The 21,924-nt window shown below is 42.8% G+C and overlaps 1 protein-coding gene across 6 annotated transcripts in view; it reads right to left on the reverse strand.

Moving 5' to 3' along the window:
• Window positions 1-21,924, reverse strand: part of BCAS3 (BCAS3 microtubule associated cell migration factor) — a 300,455-nt gene that overhangs the window by 218,333 nt on the left and 60,198 nt on the right. For all 6 annotated transcript variants that reach the window (XM_068210669.1, XM_068210670.1, XM_068210671.1 and 3 more), the window contains 3 exons: window positions 19,317-19,410; window positions 9,729-9,862; window positions 2,065-2,329 (listed from right to left, as the gene is read on the reverse strand). In XM_068210669.1, the coding sequence (XP_068066770.1) occupies window positions 2,065-2,329; window positions 9,729-9,862; window positions 19,317-19,410 (493 nt within the window). The remainder of the gene's footprint in view (window positions 1-2,064; window positions 2,330-9,728; window positions 9,863-19,316; window positions 19,411-21,924) is intronic.

The raw sequence follows: 21,924 nt of genomic DNA on the forward strand, positions 1-21,924 counted from the left end.
CGACTAATCCTGCTGCCACACACACACACACACAGTCGCTCTGCTGAAAGTTGCTCTGAACTTCAGGGGTCTTTTACTAGTTGATGATAAATGGCTTTTTATAAAAAGCTTAGAATAGGGTTCAATATCCTGCCTGCCTTCAGCCAGGGGAACTGAAAGATTACTGAAATGAAAAAGCAGCAATAAAATTACTGAAAATATTACAGTATTTTACCAAATGGACTCTTTCAAACACAACTTTTTTTTTTCCCTAATTTTTTTTTTGAGGCATCTATGCTAACTCCTCTATAAATCCCCACAAATTTCTCATGGAAAATATTCATATGAAGCTTTGCAAGTCACCAACACACAATCATAGCACGTGTCCAACTTCTGCACTGCGGAAGTGATGAGCACAATCTGTGTGAAGTCCTCCAGGAATCAAAGTCACCTTCCTGCCTTAATTCTCAGCACCCATGTGCATACTTCCAGTGGAGCTGTTTGTTTAAACAGAGCTAATTTTCAAGCAGTGATGACTGCACAGAGATCTTGAAAGAAATCTGATTTATTGTCTCTCAAGAGAGACGTCTGCAAACTGAAGCCCCAGAACTCTTGAGACGCTCCCCTAAAAGCTGCTGCCTCTCTCTCAGTGACTTGCCCAAGCATGCCTGTCTCCTACCTCCACCACTGAGCATCCTGAATCTGCTGATTCTTCTTTTTAAAAAGTGTCAAATCTATTCAAAACTTCAAATGCACCTCAGAGTATTGTACAGGCAACAACTTACTGCAATTTCCCTTGACAGAAAATAGAACTGGCTGGGTGATAGCCACACAAATTGACAGTTCCTTCCTCTCCTCTCCATGATGTTCACAGTTACAAGTAGTTGGATGTGCCATAGCAAACCTTTGGAGCACTCCCCAGCCTGTTTCAGGCTGAGCTGCTGCACAGAGATGAGAGGAAGTGAAATGGTAGATACAAAACTGTGTCCAAAGAGGAAGAAAGTTCAGAGCACGTTTTGGGTGCCTTCCAGTGGCTCCAGGCAGAAGAGGATGGCTCCAGAACAGCCACGCACAAACCTTTGTTCAGAGAAGCCCAAAGAAAGGCAAAAATAGAGAGGGTTGTTCTGAGACAAGTCTGGTTCCCTTAATAATCACCAAGTCATAAAACAGTTCCTTTGATTCAGAAATCCCACAAAGGTTCTCTCTATAGCAGAAAGCCCAGCACATAGTTGGGCTTTCACAAGAGCTCCTAATCCTACTCATAATTAGGGAAGAGGGACTGTTCCTGGCCATTTTTAATACTCTCAGACTGGAAAAGGGTGGCTGCCCCAAACAAACTGCTATTCAAACTTTCACTTCCATGGAACTTGTGACTTACTCTCAACAGAAAGGAGGCATAAGAATGCAGCAAATCCTGAATGCAAACCAAACAGCTTCTAGAACAGATCTCATGAAAGAGGAAGGCTGAAAGGAAAGATAAAGTGGAAAAGATGTGACACTGATAATTTTTGAACATTTTTTGAAGCTCCCCTTCACATCCTTCAAGTTTCTCCAAGGTAAATCCACCACAGGAACAGGACAGACAGATCAGTTCTTACAGATTTCTTTACCTTTACACATTATTTGTCACGTTGTTCCCACACACACACACATACAAAAAGTAGACACAAATCTGTGCCACCAGCTTCCCACTGCCTTGTTCCCACATTTCTCCTCGAGCAGTATTTACTGTAGATATCCAGATGTGCTTTGTGATCATCGAGGCCAATGAGCAATGAGAATTTTAAGCAATAAAATTCTTTGAATACAGACTAGTTTACTGACTGTGTGCTACATGGAAAACAAGACTTGAAACCTAAAGACTCCCAACCTTTCAGTTTTGAGTAGAAATTATTAACACACCTGTGATAACGTAATTTACTTAGAGCAAGCTGCAAAACTAGAACTGTCTTTCCAAAGTGTTTCCACCTTGGCTCATTCCTGCAGTATCTGCATGCATCACATATTTTTGCACAATATCTACATAGCATTTTATGAAATTCATATTATCCTCATGACAGAAAGAAAGGAAGAAAGTGGATTTACCATGAAGAGGTGAGCCAGAGGGGCTGCTGGACAGGCCGGGCACGGGGCTACAGCGTCCACCCTGCTTCGACGTCAGCTCCTGCTCGATCTCCTCCAGCCCCGCGCTCTTCTGGAAGCGGCTCATGCGATTGACCACCCGTGGGGACATGTGAGTCCTGACACAGGGCTGGCCTCCGTAGGGATTGATGGGGAAAACATGGGAAGTGCCTCGGAGTGTGCTGACCACCACCCAGCGGCAGTCGTGGCTGAAGGAGATATCCTGTACCTGGAAAAAAGGGGGGACAGGGGAATGAAGCCACCAACGTGCACACCTCCAACACGGGGATCATGTCTCAAACACAAGTCTGAACTGGAAATGGGAAAAAAACCCCTCACATTTAGGCAATAATTTGAATTTTGGTGCACTTATCAATGAACTTAGTATTCAGTATATACACTGTATTTCACAGTTCCAAATTTTGTGTACTTTTCAAAATGTTCTGAGATTATGAAAACAAACCATGCTGCAAAGTGCTGCAGAAAGCCACAAGATCTTGATGTCGCTTTCAAACAGAATTTTGTTCTAAAAAGAGCTGGGAAATTGTTTCAATTACATGTTTTGTATTTGCTTGTTTAATCTTTAGAGATTGCCCAAAAACGGGAAAAGGGAGGGATGAGAAGAAAAGAGAGAGATCTCACCACTGGGCCTGATTTTGACAAATACTGGTACAAGTCTTATTTTAGCTTAAAATGGTCAGTTTTGAAGCAAATATAAAAATACAGTTAAATATTTTCCACTACAGTTACTCCTTGCATAGATCTCAGATACGAAGTCCAGAAGGATTTAATTCTCTTTCAAGTGTGCTTTACACAACGCTTTGATGGAAAGCAAATTCTTGTTCCTGAAGGAATGCTTTAAAAGAGAGATTAAAGTTTGTTTCCAAGCCCGTCCTGGCAGACAACTCAAGAAAACAAGTAGTCGAAGTTAAAATGATTTATCATAAAGAAAAAAAGTCCTGAAACAATTCTTCCAAAAACGTTTTTAAAGGTAAAAGCTGACTAAAAGGAACGATGGACACAAGTGGGATTTACCATGGCAAACAAACATATAGACGAAGGATTAGTTTTCATTATATTATTAAACAGCATAAATGAAATAAAATTCTTTAAGATTTCACTGAAGCCAGTTTTACAATACACTAGGTACTCAAATTGGAGTAAACACTGATAAAATCTTGACAAATATTCCAGAAATGCACTCCAGCTATTCCAGACAAAAGCAGCAAAGTATTCATCGAAGTGCAAGTTTCCAACAGAGCCCTGAAGCCTCGGAGATAAAAAAAGGATTTAAGTCTGGTGACTTCTGACAAGATATCTGATTGACAGACTGTCACAACACAAAATGCTTCATCAACATTAGCGAGATAAACCTAAACCAGCGCCACACACCTGCTCCTTTCAGTCCTGGTGACATCCCCAAACCAGCAGCCAACGATGCAGCTCAGCGAGCTCCCCAGACCTGACAGCTTTGGCACGTCCAGGATTCAGCTGTGACTGACCTACAGTGCAGCACTCAGCGCTCCGAGTTTGCTTACAAAGTGTTTCACCTTAACAGATTGCTCAGAAGGGATTAGAGACTCCACAGGGATTAATAAAGGCTCCTAAAAACCCCCGAAGGCCATGGAGTCAGGGAAAACGATGGCATCAAGAGTATTTCAGTACTTGCTGTTAAAGTGGCAAATTCTCCTGGTCAAAACCAAACATATGAACTGTGTAGAAACTGCCACTCTCAGTTACAACAGAACTGTGAGATGACAGAGAAAAAACTCCATCTCACTGTAGCATGCAACAAAACTGTGTGTTTCTACTTTAGTGCTCAGTTTCCAGTTGGCACCCTGAGGGTTATGTTCTTTCAAAAACTACACACAACAGCCCTGGCAAATGACAACCCCAGCCAAGAAACTGGGAAACAATCACTACAGGATGGGTTTTTTTTTTCCTCAGTGTAAACATTACATAGAAAAAAAGCATTCCTGATCTACAGGAAGAAAGTGTGGAGCTCCATAATCCCAAATGCTCTCTTTAAAAAAGCGTTCACAAACACTGGCTGCAGTCAGAGCGGGCATCGTGGCCACGGCTGCCTAAAACATGGCTGAAACCACAAAGGCAGAAAGGTTCAAATGCTCAGTAACATGGAAAAAAGCGTTGACAGAAGAATGTGCAATGAATTAAGATTTACAGGAACAGAGCTATGAAACCCTGCTCAGCAGTGGCAGAGAGTATTTTGGAAGCTGCTGCTCCACGTGATTCACCTATTGCTCACTGGTCTCAACACGGCCTCATTTGTCTTTCACAGATACAGGAGGAGCAGCAGAACCACAGGCAGTCCAAGGAGATGATTCAGAGAATATTTCCAATTCCAAGGGCATGAATTAAACACGCTCACATCAAACCAGCACAAATCCATCTGTGCAACACAAAGGAGCCCGTAAGTCTCCAGGAGAACTGGAAGAAGGCATGGGACCAGGCTGAAAGGATAACGCTCATCGTGGCAGTCTCAGAAACAACTTCAAAAATCAGCTGTGTCCATGAATAAAGCCCTATAAATTATGCCCTGGGCCGTGCTGTTCCCCACCACGTTCCTGTACATTACGCCGAGTTCTCGACTGCTCAGAGTATAAACAAACTGCACAGTGGCCCATTAGTGGTTTTCAAGTTTATGCTAAGCGTTGCAGTTTATTGCTGTTCTTTAGGTTAATGTACTATTATTTCATGTATTTATAATATATTTCTGGATTTGTTGTTAATTATGATGTAATGTTTAGATACCAAAGATCAATCAAGACCCCACAGTGTTTACAGATATATGTTAATAAAGTACAAAGTACACCAGATCTCTCACGATGTAAAGTTTATTCTATAGCTCAAGGTCAATGTCACATTTAATATTCACATCTGTATTTTAAAATTTTATCTATCCTCTTCTGTCTGGACCAGTAAAGGGAATTACAGACCTGAGATTTTGTTTAATTTGGGAACCCGTAAGATGTTTTCAAATTCTTTTCAGTCCTAGACTCTCCATCTTTCTTGTAGGCTCCCTTCAGGTATTGGAAGGCCACAAAATACACCACTCCAAAGCCTCCTCTTTTCCAGGCTGAACAATCCCAATTCTCTTTGCCTTTCCTCATATGAGAGGGGGTCCAGCCCTCTAAACATTTTGGTGGCCTCCTCTGGACTTCCTGCAAAAGGTCAGTGTGCTTCCTGTCTTCTCCTGTTTCCCTCCAATTACTCTTCTATGCTTCTTTATAACTTCCACTTCTCTATTTCCCTTTGTTTTGAACATTATGATGTAAAATCCTCCAGAAAAATGATTTAAAATGTAGCTACCACTCAGAGCCTGCCCCGAGTGACACAGTCAGGTAATTTAATATACAGAGTCCTCCAAGGACACGGCACACGTCAACAGCTCCGCTGAGGATCAGCTTTCAATACTGAACAGATCAAAAAATAATTTCTAAATCACAGAATCCCAGGATGGGTTGGGCTGGAAGGGGCCACAGAGGCTCACGTGGTCCAACCTCCCTGCTCAGACAGGGTCAGCCCAGAGCACCCGGCACAGGACTGTTTCCAGGTAATTCACATAACAGAAAACCAACCTCACAATGCTGAACCTTGGATTTCAATGATAATGATCTGAAATAAACCACATTTTGATCTTCCTAGCACTGTTTTTTTCCTTCCTACCACCCCTCTGTCAGTCACGTGGAGTTACACAAGGTGCAATCGTATATTCTTGTGCATTTTACCGCATTTAATTAAACTTGGAGAGTAAGACCAGCAGTGCTGCAACAGGAACGTGACCTGTTCATGATCACTGTGCTGTGTCACAGAGAAAAAACACCCTGATTTGAAGCACAGGACTCAAGTATTGAATTATGCTGTGCAGGGAGATGGCAGAAAGAAAAAACCAGTATCATTAAGCAATGAGAAAGAGCAGCAGTCCTGAGGAGGTAAGGGTCAAAATAAATTAGAAAACTGGTCTGTATGTGATTTTTTTTGGCTGAGAAAATTAAGGAAATGATGTAGCAACAAACATAAATGAAAAAATAATAAAATCTCAGTCTACACAATATGATTTATCAGACCCACACAGACCCAACTGTGTCTCCCCAAGTCCTCAACACTGATTTCAGTTCTGTGTAAAAGCAAGGGCAGAATGTGGGCCCAGCGAGAGATTCACGTGGGGTCTTTAACCAGAGCTGAGCTCTCTCTGAATGACTGAGCCTGCAAACGCCGCTGCTCAGGGCTGCAACTCCCCAGGGCAGCCAACTACTTCTGACTGCAGCAGCTTCTTCTTGTCAGCTCCCATCCGCCACCGATCAACTTCCCCAGACCAATCTTGATTATTTCAAACCCATCCCCAGCTTCTTTCCTAGAAATAAGAAAATCGTCCTAGTATTACAGAGTCTATTTCAATAACCAGCTATGAGCATGTCACACACAGCAAGGAATTTTTCGAGGCCATGGAGATTCACATCCAATATTTGGAAGTTGTTCCAACGTTTCACTACCTGGGCACGGATGGGACACAAGCTTGAACAGTCTCTGTGGAATCACATCACTGAAACATTCGTGCATTCCCTGGAAAAGCGTCACATCAGCGTGCTCCGTGGCAGCCAGGCTGGAATGTTTTGATCATTCCCTGTTTACCTTCTCCAGCTGCAGTCAGTTCTAGCTGCAGTTTGGGAGTGGGAATAACAAAAGTCGGACAGAGGAAAGGATTACAGAGCAGCTGGCCAGCAGCCAGCTGATGCTATCGTTACGTTTATTTGTCCTAGGCTGAGATAATGCTGTTTTCAGGGATTTTGTTTTTGCTGTTTACAATTTCAGATCAAAGAGAAAGGATCATCAGGTGACAGGGTAACTTTCATCTGCAAGTAAATGAGCTTCTTCAGTTCAGAACATGCTATGCCTTCATTAAAAACCTTCCAGAATGCTCTTGGGTAAAAATATGAATGCAGTAAGCGTTGCCTCACAATGCACGAGCTGGAGGACAAGAAAATGTATCCTTAACCAAAATGTGCAGCACATTTCTCCTCTTTACAGCTGAACTGTGCAAGCACAGGTCCTCTGAGAGGTTCAGTTCTCTCTCTGACTCAGTAAAATACAACCACCCCTTGCAATGGACCTTCCTGGTGTTACTCCGTGCTGCTCTTTGTCCTCTTAAGGGAAAAAAATATAAAATCTAAAGACAAGTGGCACTCAAAGGCTAAAAGATCTTAATCTGGTACAACCAAAACAGGGACTTCTGTCTGTGTTTGCAGAACAGCGACTTTGAACGCTGTGACCTTGGGACTCAGTGAACATTGTGAGCACTTCACATTCTGCCATGGTCACTGGCTTCACAATTCCCTTCCGAGGCACGGGTCCGCCTTCCATCCCACCCCATCTCCTTCCGAGTCACAAAAAGGAGATTTTGGCAAAAGTGGGGTGAAGCTCTGTGAGCCAAAACATCGCGTACAAAAGCAGAGCTGATTTCAGCATGGACGTTAAAATCCCACATACAATACAGTCATAATGATGATGTTTAAACAATTTATAATGGGTACTAGCTAAACAAATTCTGACACTGATAATCACTCATGTCCATCAACACAAATTAGAACTTTTTATAGCTCCAGTACAGAAGGTGACCTTTAAGACCATTGGCCTTGATTCACAGTTAGTTTTAAACCAGGGAAAAAAAAAAAAAGGAAAAAGGTCTGGTAGCAAATGGTATAAATACTGTTCTAATCAGACAGGAGGTACAGAGGCTCCCAGTGTGGGCTGCACTGAGAGTTTTGTATTGAACAGTCTCCAAAATCCTTGTCTAATGCTCCTCATACATGAAATTCACACAACAGAAGAGCAGCACCAGCAAACTCTCCTCTCATTGAACAGCTACAAGTGCTGTTATTCCAAAAGAAAAAAGTAAAACAATCCCTCATATTAGGTAAGTATTTCAAACTATGCGTGTTGAGAATCACAGGTACCAATGCAATATTGTTTAATTATCCAGGGAGTTGTGAAATCCACCAACACACCTCAGACTGGTAAGAATTTTCTCCATTTTATGCCATTCCAAAAGCTATACTGTTCACATCCCAAATGAAAACTGTGTGGCAAGCTAGGAAAAATTTTTACTATGTTGATTCTGAGAATTTTAATGCAATGCTTTCACAGAGATGCTAATACTATATCCCAAAAAAACATGTATCAATAAGGGTTTCTTCTCTAAAACGTGTTCTGTTTGGTTTCCAATGTGTGCCTTGAAAACAAATTTATCAGCTGTAAAAACCAGAAGAACATCTTTGTTCCTCATGACTGAAGTCCTGTGCTTTGGGTTCCAATATTGAGACTTTGTATGAAGTGAGAACAAAAATAACTCTAAAACATTAAACACATTATAGAACATGCCCAAGTAGATGGCAGAGTACGTGCATACACACAGATCTCACTGCTCTTTGTAATATTTATAAAAATTACTTGTTAGTACTATATATATTATCCCAAATGAACGGTTTGTCCTAATTTCTTCTCACTTTCCAGATTGGTTATTCCTTCTTATAGTAAACCATTGCCTGTAACAGCAATTCCACTTTCCCAGAATGATAGCAGGAAAGCTTTAGAGTATTTAAAAGACCAGAAATGTACATTCACCCCAACCAGAACTTGATCAACCACTGCTACGTTCAATAAAGCTTTCACATTCTACTTGTTACAAAGGTATGGTGAGAAACTTGAGGGAAGCTGCTCAACTCCCAGGGGAAAAAACAAAGGTTTGAAGGAACTGTAATCAGGTACCAGAACCACCCGAGCTCCCAGTGTCATAATCACAGAGCCCCAGGCTGTCCCTGTCACAGTGCTTTACATCTGCCAGGCTGTCACAAGTCTGTGCTTCCCGTGTGTAATTGCATCAGCAAGTGCAATACTCATTTCTTACCCTGTGGTGTCATTTTTATTCCTGTATTTAAAGCAGGTTCCTCAGCAGTTCCTCAGAGCTCCAAAGGTGAGCTCTGCTGGTGCTCGCCGTGAAGGACTCAAGCAGAACTCACTGCTGCCACAGCCCTGCCAGCGGGAGCAGATCCCTTTTCCCCACCTCACCAGCAAATCACTTCACTGAGCATTGCTTACAATACAATTCCAGACTTCTCCACCCTTGGATAATATCCTTAGCCCCCCATCTCTGAGAGGGGGATTTATCAACAGGGAAGTTCAACTGGGGAGTCTCTGCAGGTTCCCCCACTGTGCTAAGAAAAGTTAATCACAGCCTTTTGATTAACTCTTCCTTTCAACTCTTTAATTGTCTGTCTGTGGCTTTTACCACCAGAGTCAGGCAAACGCTGACAGTTCCTTCATGGGCACGAGACAAATGTTGAACATGTTACATGAGAAAAGGTTAAGTGCAAACACAGCCAATAATCGGGGCTCTTTGGAGGCAGTGCCAGATCTGAATAAATCTGACAGCACCTCATTGCAAAGGGCAAGAATTTATTATTGTCCAGGTTAAACGCTCTGCTCTTATCCCTTCTGTGGCTGGAGCACAAGAAAGGCTCTTTGTGTGCTGAAACAAACATTAAAGTGCCAACATACACAGAATGTATAAGGTGTCTGGGGATTATTCTTCAGCAAAGAGTTTAACTTACTTTGGCTTCAGTCTCTCCCCTGTGAAGTGTGTACAAGTGATGGACGGCACTTTGTGATGATGACCAAGGATGTGTCAGGATTTGGAAAACATGGAAATCATGGCCTAATGTGTCAGTGGTGACCAGCAACATCCCTGGGTAAAAAAAGAAACACAAAAGCACAAAAGATTAATCACTGCAAAAGAAAAGGCTTAACGTGTCTGTCTAAAAACCACTGAGTGTGGCTTACATTTGGGGTTTGGAAACAGAAGAAAACACAGAAAATTACTGAATTGAAAGGGATTCACCTCAGAAAAATGAATCAGGACTTCAACTGAAATCATATTCACAGTACTACTACTTAAGTATTGATATATTAAGATAGTATTACAACACAAATCTATAAAAACATCTGAAAAATCTGAATATTCCACCTAAACTTGAGAACTGTGTGACCAATATGAAGCACTGAAGTGATGAATGTTACAGCAAAACCCCCAAATGCTCTTCCCTGGGCAAGAGCCAGTCTAAAAAAGATTGATGTCTCCACAATAACAATTTTTGGAAGAAGAGATTATGGAAATCCAGCCAAAACAGCCCATACCAAAACAATCCTGAAGAAGCATCTTCCTTATAAATGAAAGAAACTGTCTGATTTATTGGTGAAAAGCAGAGTTAAGAGCTTTCAAATGAAACACTAAATGAGGTACCAGGTTCATTAAAAACAGGTCACTGGTGGAGGTACTGAAATGATTCAATTAGATCAGCAGAACCACAGTAACCTACACTTGCTATTTACTTTTTCATCCCACAATGTCTCAGCCAATAACCCAGTTTTAAACATTTACAAAGATGCTTGAAGTCAATTTGCCATAAATTTATACCCATTTATACAAAAAAATTAAGTATTTTTGTGCATATAAGGGAAATACAGCAGCATGGCAGAACTTAGGATTACAGTAACAAACTACAGATTTATTTTTCTGTTATTATTGAAATTTAATAGGTTATCACCCAAAGTAACCCTATGACATTTAGTTAACATCAAGTACAAAATTATTTTAGCAGTTTAATAGTGACGTTCTAAATAATTTTCAGCGTACCCATCTATTAAAGAAAAACCAGGAATTCCCACTCCGGTCTGTTGCAACATTTCTCCACATAAAGCACAACTGAAATCATTTATCCTGCAGGAAGAGAACTTAATCCCCATGTTTTACAGGACACTTATTCAGAGGATAAATGGTTATCTTCTTTCTGCCATAAATGAGTGTCCATTGCCTTCATTTATTTACAGGTGATACCAGAAATTGCTTTTCCCTCTGCTGCCCCAGATACCAACAGCACACATTTGAAACCTCTCACACATTACCACTGATTTCCTGCATTATGACACTTGGAAAATTTTAGTTTTAAACTGTAAAAAGTGTGCCAAGCAGCAGAGTAAAAATAAAGCGTGATTCGCTTTTCTACGGGACGACCATTTCATCACTAGACTGGGCACCCTGAGGGTTTTCCCTCCGTGGCAATCCTGGAATCCAAGAGGATGGGTCCTTTAGGACCAGACAGAAAAATTTCTTCCCGGTCCTTTAGACCCAGAAAGAAAAATGCCTTTGGCCACAGAGGCCGAAGGCTTGGCTCTGTGGGTCCAATGTCCTGAAACACATCCCAGGGCAACGCGGCACCCTCGGAGCCCGTGTGGCACCAACAGGGCACGCCTCAGCTTCTCCAAAACCCCTGAAAGAAGGATCCTCTGAAGGCAAACACGCAGTTCCAAGGTGCTGAGGCCCACCAGCAGCAAGGTACAACATCCAAATTGCTCTCGGAGACAAAACTGCCTCCAAGCTTCCCCTCAGCTTGACCACTGAGGCTGGCAGGGCCAGGCCCAGCCCGGCCACCCACGCTGCACCCAGGCATTTCCTGCAGCTCGCACAAACGCGCCATCTCACATCTGAGCTCAGCAAGATTCCCTCCAGCAGACACACTTTTACTGTTCCCGGCTGTTCCTCCGGCCCCGAGTGTTAGAAATGAAAGGGAGTTTGTTATGGAGCTGAGAAATCCGGGAGAGCGCTGGGGTATTATGTTTGGGCGGTAAGGCATGTGAGCTGAGGTTGGTCTGGATGTTAATGTTGGCTTAACTGGCAATTTCCTTGATTTGTAGTGACTGTGTTGATAGGAAATACAGCTCAAGTTGCTCCGGTGCAAGGCAGCCAAGCCTTTCGTGTGGGATTATGCACACAATTTGCATTAATTCTGTTCTGCAACATCACAAACTACACTTCCCTTCTAGTGAAGTGTGCGGTCCTCAATAATATATAGCATTTCCAGCAGAGAAAGCTGGAAGCAAAGAGGGGTTTGTGTGCTGGAATTAGGCTGCTGCTGTTACTGGAGCGAGGCTATTCCAAAAGATCTAATTCAAACCAGTAAGAATTTATCTTCTCTATTCCCATGTTTGTCTCTCCTCATGCATTAGACAGCTTTCTATAGACATGGAGGGTGCTTTGGGTCCTTTTGTGCTCTCTCTTATTCCCAATGGAAAGGACCTTAGAGAAGGAGAAGCTAGAGGAGATGGATCCAGAAGACTTCTCTGAATACTGAGCAGACAAGCTCTGCAAACAGGTATTATTTCCTCCCCCAAGGCTTGACAAGTCTTTTATAAATGCAGACCCAGGGCTGAGTGCCCCCAGAGATCCCAGCAGAGCGTTCTTCGTGTGGATCCGAGTGCACGGCACAGCACGGCGCACGAAAATGGTAAAAAAACCCCTAAATCTGCCAAAAATCTTCTGGAACTGGAGGCAAAACGTTGTGTAATGATCCTGAGCCAGTGAAAACACCGGGATCACCATCCTGTGTTATCCATGCAATCCATGGGTGTTCAGCTCAGCGGGATCTGGTTTCCAGCACTGGCGAGAGCCGCAGGTGTCTGTGGGTGGTGCAGGGAGGGTATCATCCCCCCTGCTCCTCACAGGCTTCTTCCCGACCCTACAATGCTGTCTTCAGGCAGAGCAGGGGTCACTGCGGGCACAAACACCAAAACCTGTGGCACACGAGCCCCCAGAACCCATGGTGGTCCCTGTTTGTTCTTTCAGTGACACCCTGGATCCCAACAGCCACAGCTGCGACATTCGCTCGTCTACCTGCAGCTGAGCAGCTCCAGATGATGCTCCCAGCTCTTGGTTCCATGTGTGCTTTGCCTTTGGGTTTTCTGGGTTTGGTTTGGGGTTTCTTTTCTCTGTTTTTGCTAACTTGAAGGAGTACAGAGGCGAAAGATAATACATTTGTGGCTGGAAAGGATTTGACTTAAAAACAGAAAGATGAGTGGTATCTGATTTGGCAATTTGTATCTAATCTGAACTCCTGCTGCCTGTCCCGCTTGGAATAAATGCATTTGTTAGACGAAAGCCCAGGGAAAACAGGCCCTTCACTTGTATTAGAGACTCTTTTTCAGTAAGTTAAAGGAGGCCCTTTCACACCCACATTTGCATTTGAAGTACAAATATATTCTGGCAGGACTTGTATCAACACGGAGGTCCCAAGCACAACACCACAGATGGGAAAGAACGTGTATTTATAAAGCAGCGTTTTGAAATCTCTTCCTCGCCCCTGTTATTCAAACAATAAATCACCCATGTTTCAGAACACTGGGCTGGGGTTTGTGGTGGGATTTTCCAACTCTCATTACTTCACACTGAAGAATCCCAGTTTTCCATTATCACAGCTCAGCCATTTTGTTTCTCTCTCCATCTCCCTGCAGCATCCCAGCAGGAATTCCTAATCCCAGCGGAGAAACACAAATCAGAATCCTGGTCCTGCCTCACTTTCACTTTCAAGTGGAGGAAACTTCAACTCAAGCTTCTTAAGAGGCCTCGTGACAGTTTTCCCAAAAAGTTCTTTAGACGGAAATACAGGTTAAAGCCGTGCTAAGTTCAGTCCGAATGTCTTCTCTTATGAGGGACTTTATGGGTGGATAATCAGAGATGAAAAGTGAATAATTCTTGAGGATTTCCTGCTTATTTTTCCAACTGGCATTAATCCCTGTTCAACAGATAACAGCTGAAATCCATTGGAAGTCTTGCATACACAGGACCCAGTGGAAATTTATGTGTAAACCTGACTTCATTTAGTATATATCTCATTGCAAAATTTCTGATTTTGCTTATCCACAGTACGAGGGTGCAGTCAGATTAAATTAATGACTGTTTTACTGCGTGGTTGTTTTAAATCCACAGAGATGATTAAAATCCAGTTTCAAAGGAACAGATATCCTAGATGGGGAAAAAAAATTAGCAAAGCTTTGTTTTACCTGCCCTAATTTACAGCTTCCTACTTTTCCTGCATTCTGTTTGGGGAAACAATCAGCTTCTTTCAGGTTAGAAATAAAAACACGAGGAATATATGCATAAAAGGAAAAACTAGTACAGATGTAGACTGTGGGTTAAGAGCTATTTATGCAGTATCAGAAGACTAAACCAGACTCTGGCCTGGCCATAAACTAAGCCCACGCCCTAAATGAGGTGCCAAGCCACAAAAAGCATTTGCGTCAACTGGGAATACAAGGAAAAGAAGGACTTCTAATTATAGGGCCTGGAAGCGGAAGCCCGGAGCGATTGGGAGCTGAGGCTGCGCCGTGTTTATCTGAGAGCTTCCTCCCCCCTGCCCGATGAGGCTTGGCCTGAGGGTGGGACTGGAGCTGCTGATGGGACACTGGGACACGGAGTTCTCAGCTCCTGGCAGCCCCGGGGGCAAATTAGAGAGCGCTGGGCAGCCCCACCACATCCTATTTATAACACCTCCCTAATTGCAGAGCTGTTGATAGAAATGAGGTCCACACGGCTTGGAGCTTCACCAGGAGCTTCCCTTCAGTTTTCAGAGGGTGTTCCACCTCCCCAAACTGTGTCACTCTGCCAGCACTCATTGAAGGACTTGACACCTTCAAGCTGTGTTGGCTTTCTTTGCAAAACACCAAGGGCACGAGTGCTGGGAATCAGGTACACATCCGCATGGAGGAAATGTGGATCCATGGATAGTCTGGATTTAGGAATGCAACCCTCAGATTTCCATGCCCAGCCACGGAGAGACCAGTCCAGCCACTGCACCAGCTCACTGCCTGTCCAAAAAGTGATTAAAAGGAGGAGCCTCTCACACTTCAGTTTGGAAATCTGAACTTGGGTCCCACACAAGGTTGGTACTGAGCTTTGGAGGTTTCCAGATTTCAGGTTCAGAGCGCTCAGGGGAACCACAGTGACTTAGAGCAGCTCCTGGTTCAGTCCATACGGATTTCTCCTGGCACTGCCACCTTCCCAGGCTCACTGGGACAGGATTCCTGTTCCACTGAGCTCCCTGGGCTGAGCAATTGCATTCATGTGACAAAGTTTACATGGCCCATGGTTTTCTGAGGCATCCGGCCCGACACAGGAACAGCAGCTTTATTTATACCCACTCAACCCCTCTCCCAGGCAAGTGAAAATACAGCCAAACATCCGAGCTGCTCAACCCCTGGGTACTCCCAAGTGGACCATGTGCTGCAGTTACAAAACTGGGTCTCAAAAACACCTTAACTAAATAATGAAATTCTGATTTTAGCAAAAATCACCGCAAAATAAACGCAGGCACGTAAAGATTTAATGTAAATATTTAAAAAATCCCAAGAAGTCAAAAGAAAGAGAAGCAAAATAAAATATTATTTTGTGAATAAATAACTCCCTACGACTCTTATAACTCCTAAAATAATCCATGGCTTCAGCTCTTCCTTCACAACCAACCCAAAATGCAATTCTTGATCAAGACAGCAATCATCAAGGATTCCTCCTTTTGGTGACATGGGACATAGGGACACAACGTTTATAACTGCAACTCATCAAACTGCTTTAATTTTAACATATTTGTCTTCCAAGGCAGTAATTCAAGTTGAAAACCACAAGAAAATGAACAGAAAAACTGAAGAATTATTCTGTCATTAAATAATTACAGCTTGATTGACTCTCCAGGAGTGTTTTCCTGCCCACTTTCTCTGATCAATGGGAAAAAACTTGTGCAGAGGTGTTCCAATTTCAGCCTCTTTAACTATTAACTCAAGGCCACTGTCACGTTTCAATATAGAACATTAAAATAATCAGAGCAATTTCAGGTCTGTTAAAGGTGCAGTCAGGCATCCCAAGGGGGACACAGTTTAATCTGTTTTACTGCTGGCCCAACATTAATTTTCTTGTTATTAATGGGTGGAAAATCTCTTTTGTAGCCAAGGAAGCGTAATTATTTTAAATTTTCAATGTCTTGCACTTCACAGCTCTCAGCTGCCAAGCTGGCAGGAGCAACACTTCTGGAAAGCAGATCATTTATTTACCAGAAAAGAAATAAAAAAGCCCAGATATTTAAAAATGAGCATCATTTTTAGCTGTTTACTAATTGAGAATCTTATTTGAAACTTTCCTCTTTGACACTAAAATTAGAATGTACCTGCCCCATTCCATTGATTTAAAAGCTGGTCCTACTCCCAGATTGAGTGTGGATTTAGCTGTAGCTACAGAAATGTTTTAATCATTGTATTTTCAGTTTGTTTTAAGGGCTTTTATTGAAAAATATTGTGTCTTTTGCTCCCTGTAGAAGGGTGAGAAGCCAGGATGGAGTCCTGCAGCTGGAAAACCCCTCTATGCAGTATCTGAGTACAGAGAAAAGCTTTTATTGGGAAAAGCTGTCCCAGGAGAAGACCACCAGGAAGCTTAGGTAACAAAATGTCCTTTTCAGAGACTCTAAGGCTATTCACTCGCCTTAACAAATGGGAAATTGAAGCAGAAGCTCTAAAAAATCAAAAGGGATAATTCTCATCTTTCCTGGCTGCCCACAGGGTTTGTTGTACATATAGTTCTTGGCAGTGCAGCCTGACAGGGAAACGAGGCACAAACCTTCCAAAGCCAGGAGTGAATGATTTAAACAACCTCTGAACAGACATGAAAACTTCTAGACTTAACTTGCCTCCCAAACCAGATACAAGGGATGGAGATGTTTGTATGGATGCTCCTGGAAATCCCATCTGGAGCCCAGGAGGCCAAGTCCAGCTCAGGCTCTGCACTGACCACGGCAGGAATTCCCACTGGAATTGGGATCCCAGCACAATCCCCTGCTCTGGTGGGCTCAGAAGCTCAGCCCAGCTTCCAAAATTATTCATTACTGGTCTGCATCACTCGAGGCTCCCACGGAAAGTGGAACTCCAGAGGAAGAGCAGCAGTGCCCACATGAAAATGTCCTGGCGTCCTCCAACACCAAACTCAACACTCGAACACCAAGACTCCAGAATTATTGATCATATCTCAAATTTAGGGCTGATTTCTCTACACTTTATTTCATCTATAAATTGTGAAAATACCATCTTTACAGGTTTTCATGTTCCACTTATTCCCACATTGCATCCTCGAGACTTTGTGCCCAAAACACACCTTCCTTGGGGAGCCCAGAGGATCTGGCCTTTCCTCCCCTCTGCAGGGGCAGCAGGAAGAAACTTCATGGGCTAAAAGAACAGACTGTCCACTGGCTGTGGAGAACTTGCCCAAGTGTAGGCAGCAACACATTTAGCAACTCAGCTTTAGCACAAATAAAACATCTATACTTTGCTTTTAAATGTGGTGAAGACAATTGACTGAAATAAAGCTGCAGCCTTTAAGTAGACTTTAAAATTACTCTCAAAAGCACAAATAACAATTCCTGTAGCATGGAGAGATGTGGATCATTTACACACAAGTTGGTTTTCATTATCACAGTTCATAAAGGCCATTATACCTCTGATCTGTCCAAATAAAGGGAGGATTCTGCTCGTTTTTAACACAATAAAAACCTATAAAGGGATCCTCCCAAAACTCAGGCCTGAGCACCTGGGCAATTCCTGCCCTGAGACACGATGGGATTAAGGGGTTTATCAGACCCAGAAAGTAAAACTTGCAGTGAATCAGAGCAGTGCTCCCTGTCTGCCTCCCCAGCACAGCTCTGCAGGCACTGTGTGCTGGTGCAGCCTCGCAGACACTGCCTGGAATTAGGAGTAAAAGTGGGGTTTCAGAGCAAGCAGCCAAGGACAGAATCAAAAGCCACCTCTTGTTTTGTTCTCTGTAATGAGCTCAGCCTGATTGCCAGTGACCACTGGAGAATGAGCTGGGATGATGTTACAGCCCTGGCTTCAAACAAAATCCTGCCTTGATGTTAAATAAAGAGCTCACAATCCTGGGCTAAGTGCTGCTCTCACTGGAGGAAGAGTTCTCTGCTGGTTTGTCCCCATCCCTCCTGCAAATCTCCCAAGCACACAGCATCTGTAAGCAGCCAAAAATAACACCACTTAAAGAAGTATTTTGCCATTAAACACCATTTGATCTAAGCGTCACTCTCTAAGTTATTGTCATCCCAGTACCTGAGCAAACCAAAGAATTTCATCGTAATAGAAGCATCCAGCAATTTGCAAAAATAGCCTTCCTTTTGAAAAATAACAAGTTAATTTGGTTTTGCATAAACATTCTGCTGGCCTTTTAAATTTACACAATCCTAGAAACTCTCTTAAGGAGGCATTTAATTAATATCTATTTATCATTCTAATTTAAGCAGCTGTATTTATTTCACTTATTTATTTTATTTAATTAGCATTGCTCCACTTTAGGTATCATCCTTCTTCCAGAGCACAAAGCAAAATGACTGCTCTGGAGCTGAGGATTCTCAGTTCACTGCACAGAGCTCCATGAAAAATTCCCTTCCAAGAAAATCCAGGCAGATGAGAATACAGCTCTTCTGTCACAAAATCCCAGTGAACTGCACTGCACTGTTAAAGAGTTCTGACACAACAGATGGGGTGTCAGAATGACACCAACTGGTCAGCAAAAGTGAAAACATAAATGACAGACATTTAGTTTTATTCTCTGAAATGTGACTTCACCCTCCTGATCTTCATGGCATTTGCTGCACTTCAGAAATTGTTAATTTAGGCACTGGAAGCTGTGGATTCCCTGACCATTTCCCTGAGTGCTGCTGCAATCAGCCAGAACATTATTTATCTGCAGATAATGAAATGTTAATTGTCAGATTAATAAGATCAATTAATACACAAGATCTGTAGTTGTCCCTGCTGCCCACAGTACTGTTCATTTATAAAGAAGAAGGAGAGAAACAAGCACTTTTGTGGAGTTTCTTACAAGTATTTTCAGATTTTAGTTGATTTCACTCAGGAGAGAGGGTAAGATCACAAACTCTTAATTAGCAAAGAAATAATAAGTTACTTTAAAAACCAATTAAACTATTTTATTTCTGTATTTATGGAGGACTACAATTTAATCCATGTGCCGATCCTCTGGTTACCTGAGGATCACAACCATGTGTGCACCTGGCTGGCAGGATCCCAACAGACAGGAATTCCTCAGCAGTGGCAGAGGGACTGAATCCCCTCCCTCCTCCCACAGTAAAAGAGTTGCTAAAGCTTGAAATTTCCAGAAAAGACCAATCACACATCCAACACTCCCCAGAGCAGGTCACCTGCAGTGTCCCAGTGGGACCAGCAATCCCTCCAAAGCCAGGGGACTCATTCCCATGGGACTGACTGCCTTGTTCACATCCACCCCAAAAACCAGAAGAATCTCTTACCACTGGGGTTAAAGGCCATGCAGCAAATGGGCTTCTCATGAGCAGGGAAATGGGCCACGATGCCATCGCTGTCTGAGTCCTCACTCACCAGGACCTGGGGACAGAACACAGCCCAGATTAGAGGGAAAACACTCCAGAGGGAAAATCCCCACTTACTGACACAGGGATTGCTGTGTAAGGTGCTCACACTCACAGTGTACCTGCCTGTCAGCTCAACACCAACCATCCTGGGAATTCTCTCAGATACAGAGACATGAGACCTGCTCTAATAACCAGAAAGGATTATCCACTTTATGCCTGGATTTCCTATTTATTTATCCTATTCAAATTAGGGAAAACAGAAAAATATTCCCGTTTTGTTCCATGAATTATTGCTGACTGCAGAAGAGCTCACTACACCATGCTATGCAGGAAGCTCCATTTGAGGTTTCCAGTAACAAAATGACATCCTAGAAAGAAAAGGGAATATTTAACCCTTACATAAATCAGTATTTTGATCCCAAGTACATAAAGCAAATAAGTGGAAGACCAGATCAAACCCCAGAGAAAGTGGGTTTGCTTTCCAGGAGTCCCTCAGGTGGGAACAGCACAGCTTCCATCCTGCTGTCAGTGGTGCTGGAATTGAGGGATCTGAATTTCCAAAGGACGCGAGGAATGCCAAGGGCTGGGAGCGTGGATGGAAGCAGCTGCACTGTGGAGTTCCCAGTTAACAGGAATTTTCTCCAACATGAAACTGCCTCACTCTATATGAGGTAACACTGTTACAAAGGTTGCTATCAAAAAAATCAGGCCCTGATAAAATACCTTCTTGTGAATAAAAAAGGAATTAAAATATAGCAGAGAGTTGACACAGTGCAGGGAAATTCAGTGGAAAAGAAAATACCTGGACTGAGATCTGTGTTGTGCAGGAGCTTCTGGGGAAAGGGACAAAGGATGAGCTTTGGTGTTTTAAACAAAAGCAAATTTGAAGCTGATAAAACTCTTGGCCCAGTCAAACCAAAGCAGAGTGGGAGGACATACAAAGGGACAAAATATCAAAGTTTAATTGCATAAAAAGCAAAGATATTCCTAGATTTATAGGAAAAAAAAAACAGAAGATGTGTGGACAAAACCATGCAAGAGCTGTAGGAGTATTTTATTCCTTGATTACGTCATCCTAAAAGCTGAATTAAGTAAAACAAAAAGAAAGATCAGTCAGAAAAGGACTTGAATAGGGGGGTTTTTGTGGTGAGCAAAACCCATCTTCTTACTAAGACAGTGCAAAACCACCCTGAATAATCTGTCTGCCGCTTCCAAAATAATCTGCAAGGCTTTTAATACTTCCTATCCCAAGCAGATATGGCAATAATTTGAAGCTATTTTTCTGCTTCAGAAAGGAGGGATCCTCTGCCGGCGTTTGGAGCAGGGCTGGAGGGGCCTGGGCTGGGCTGGGCTGGCAGAGCCCGGAGCTCTGGCACCTCACAGCACAATTATGGCTTTGCTCTCCCTCGTCAGCATTTCCTGCTCCTTCCAGAACCACCAAACCAGAGGGGCTGGAGATCTTCCGAAGGCTTTGCAGAGGAGCACAGCCTCCCTCACCCAGGGAGCCTCAGGCACTCCGGCCACCATCTACCACTGCTCCCACTCTGGGCCCAGCCTCAGCGCGTTGCTCTAATTAAAGAGAAATGATCATGACCCACCAACACCATAAAGCAGCTCTACAAAGGATTTTTTTGCAGGTCTAGCCTGTTAAATAAGAATATTCAATCAGAAACGTGTGGGTATCACAGGAGCTAAGTCATTGCTAGAAATGGTTATATAGGATATTTCACATGCAGCCTCTTCCACAGGATTAATTCAGCATGGCTTTATCTGGGAAAAAAATAAAAATGATAAATGCACTGCTGCTATCACTCCTGCAACATTAATCCCTGTCCAACAGGCAGGAGCACTGGATGGCAACCTGATCCTTGAGTATTTTTCCTCTGGAAATATGATACAAAACAAAACGTCGCAACATCAAAAACTGCAGAACACCTTAGACTTAGAAACAGACTTAGAAAATTTGAGAACTCAAAAAAGGCCAAATCTCTATTTGCATACGATGTTAACTGATCCCACGCTTTCAATTCTTCTGTCGTTTACTGTTTAAAAATATCTTATTGAAAAAAAAATACTCCAAAAGGAGTTTTTAAAGATCTCCCCCTTTCACCATAAAAGCTGATTTTCTGGGACAGCAAATCGACCTCTGCAGATTCAAATTCAAGTACGTTCATCCCCTGTACTAACCAAGTAAAGCAAAATAAAAGCCAAAAAACCCAACCACAAAAGCACCTTCATCACTCAAAAATTTGGAAATCTTGGGCAGTGGGGAATGTGACACTCAGGGCTCCTTCCTCAGTCCTGATGTGTGTCACTGCCTGTGTCAGAGTGGACAGAACTGGCTTTGGGAACACACGTGGAAACAACACTTGCTTGTGCATGGAAAGATGAAAAAATATTCTTTTTCTTTTTAAAATCAGCATGAAAAAAATAAATCCTTTAGGAACAGAGAAAAGTGCTTTTTTTAAATCACCAATCTATTGAAATCTTCAGGATTTGTCAGTTCCTCCCCCCGCTCGTGGACAAC

This window comes from Anomalospiza imberbis, chromosome 20, assembly GCF_031753505.1.
Source record: "Anomalospiza imberbis isolate Cuckoo-Finch-1a 21T00152 chromosome 20, ASM3175350v1, whole genome shotgun sequence".
Taxonomy (NCBI): domain Eukaryota; kingdom Metazoa; phylum Chordata; class Aves; order Passeriformes; family Viduidae; genus Anomalospiza; species Anomalospiza imberbis.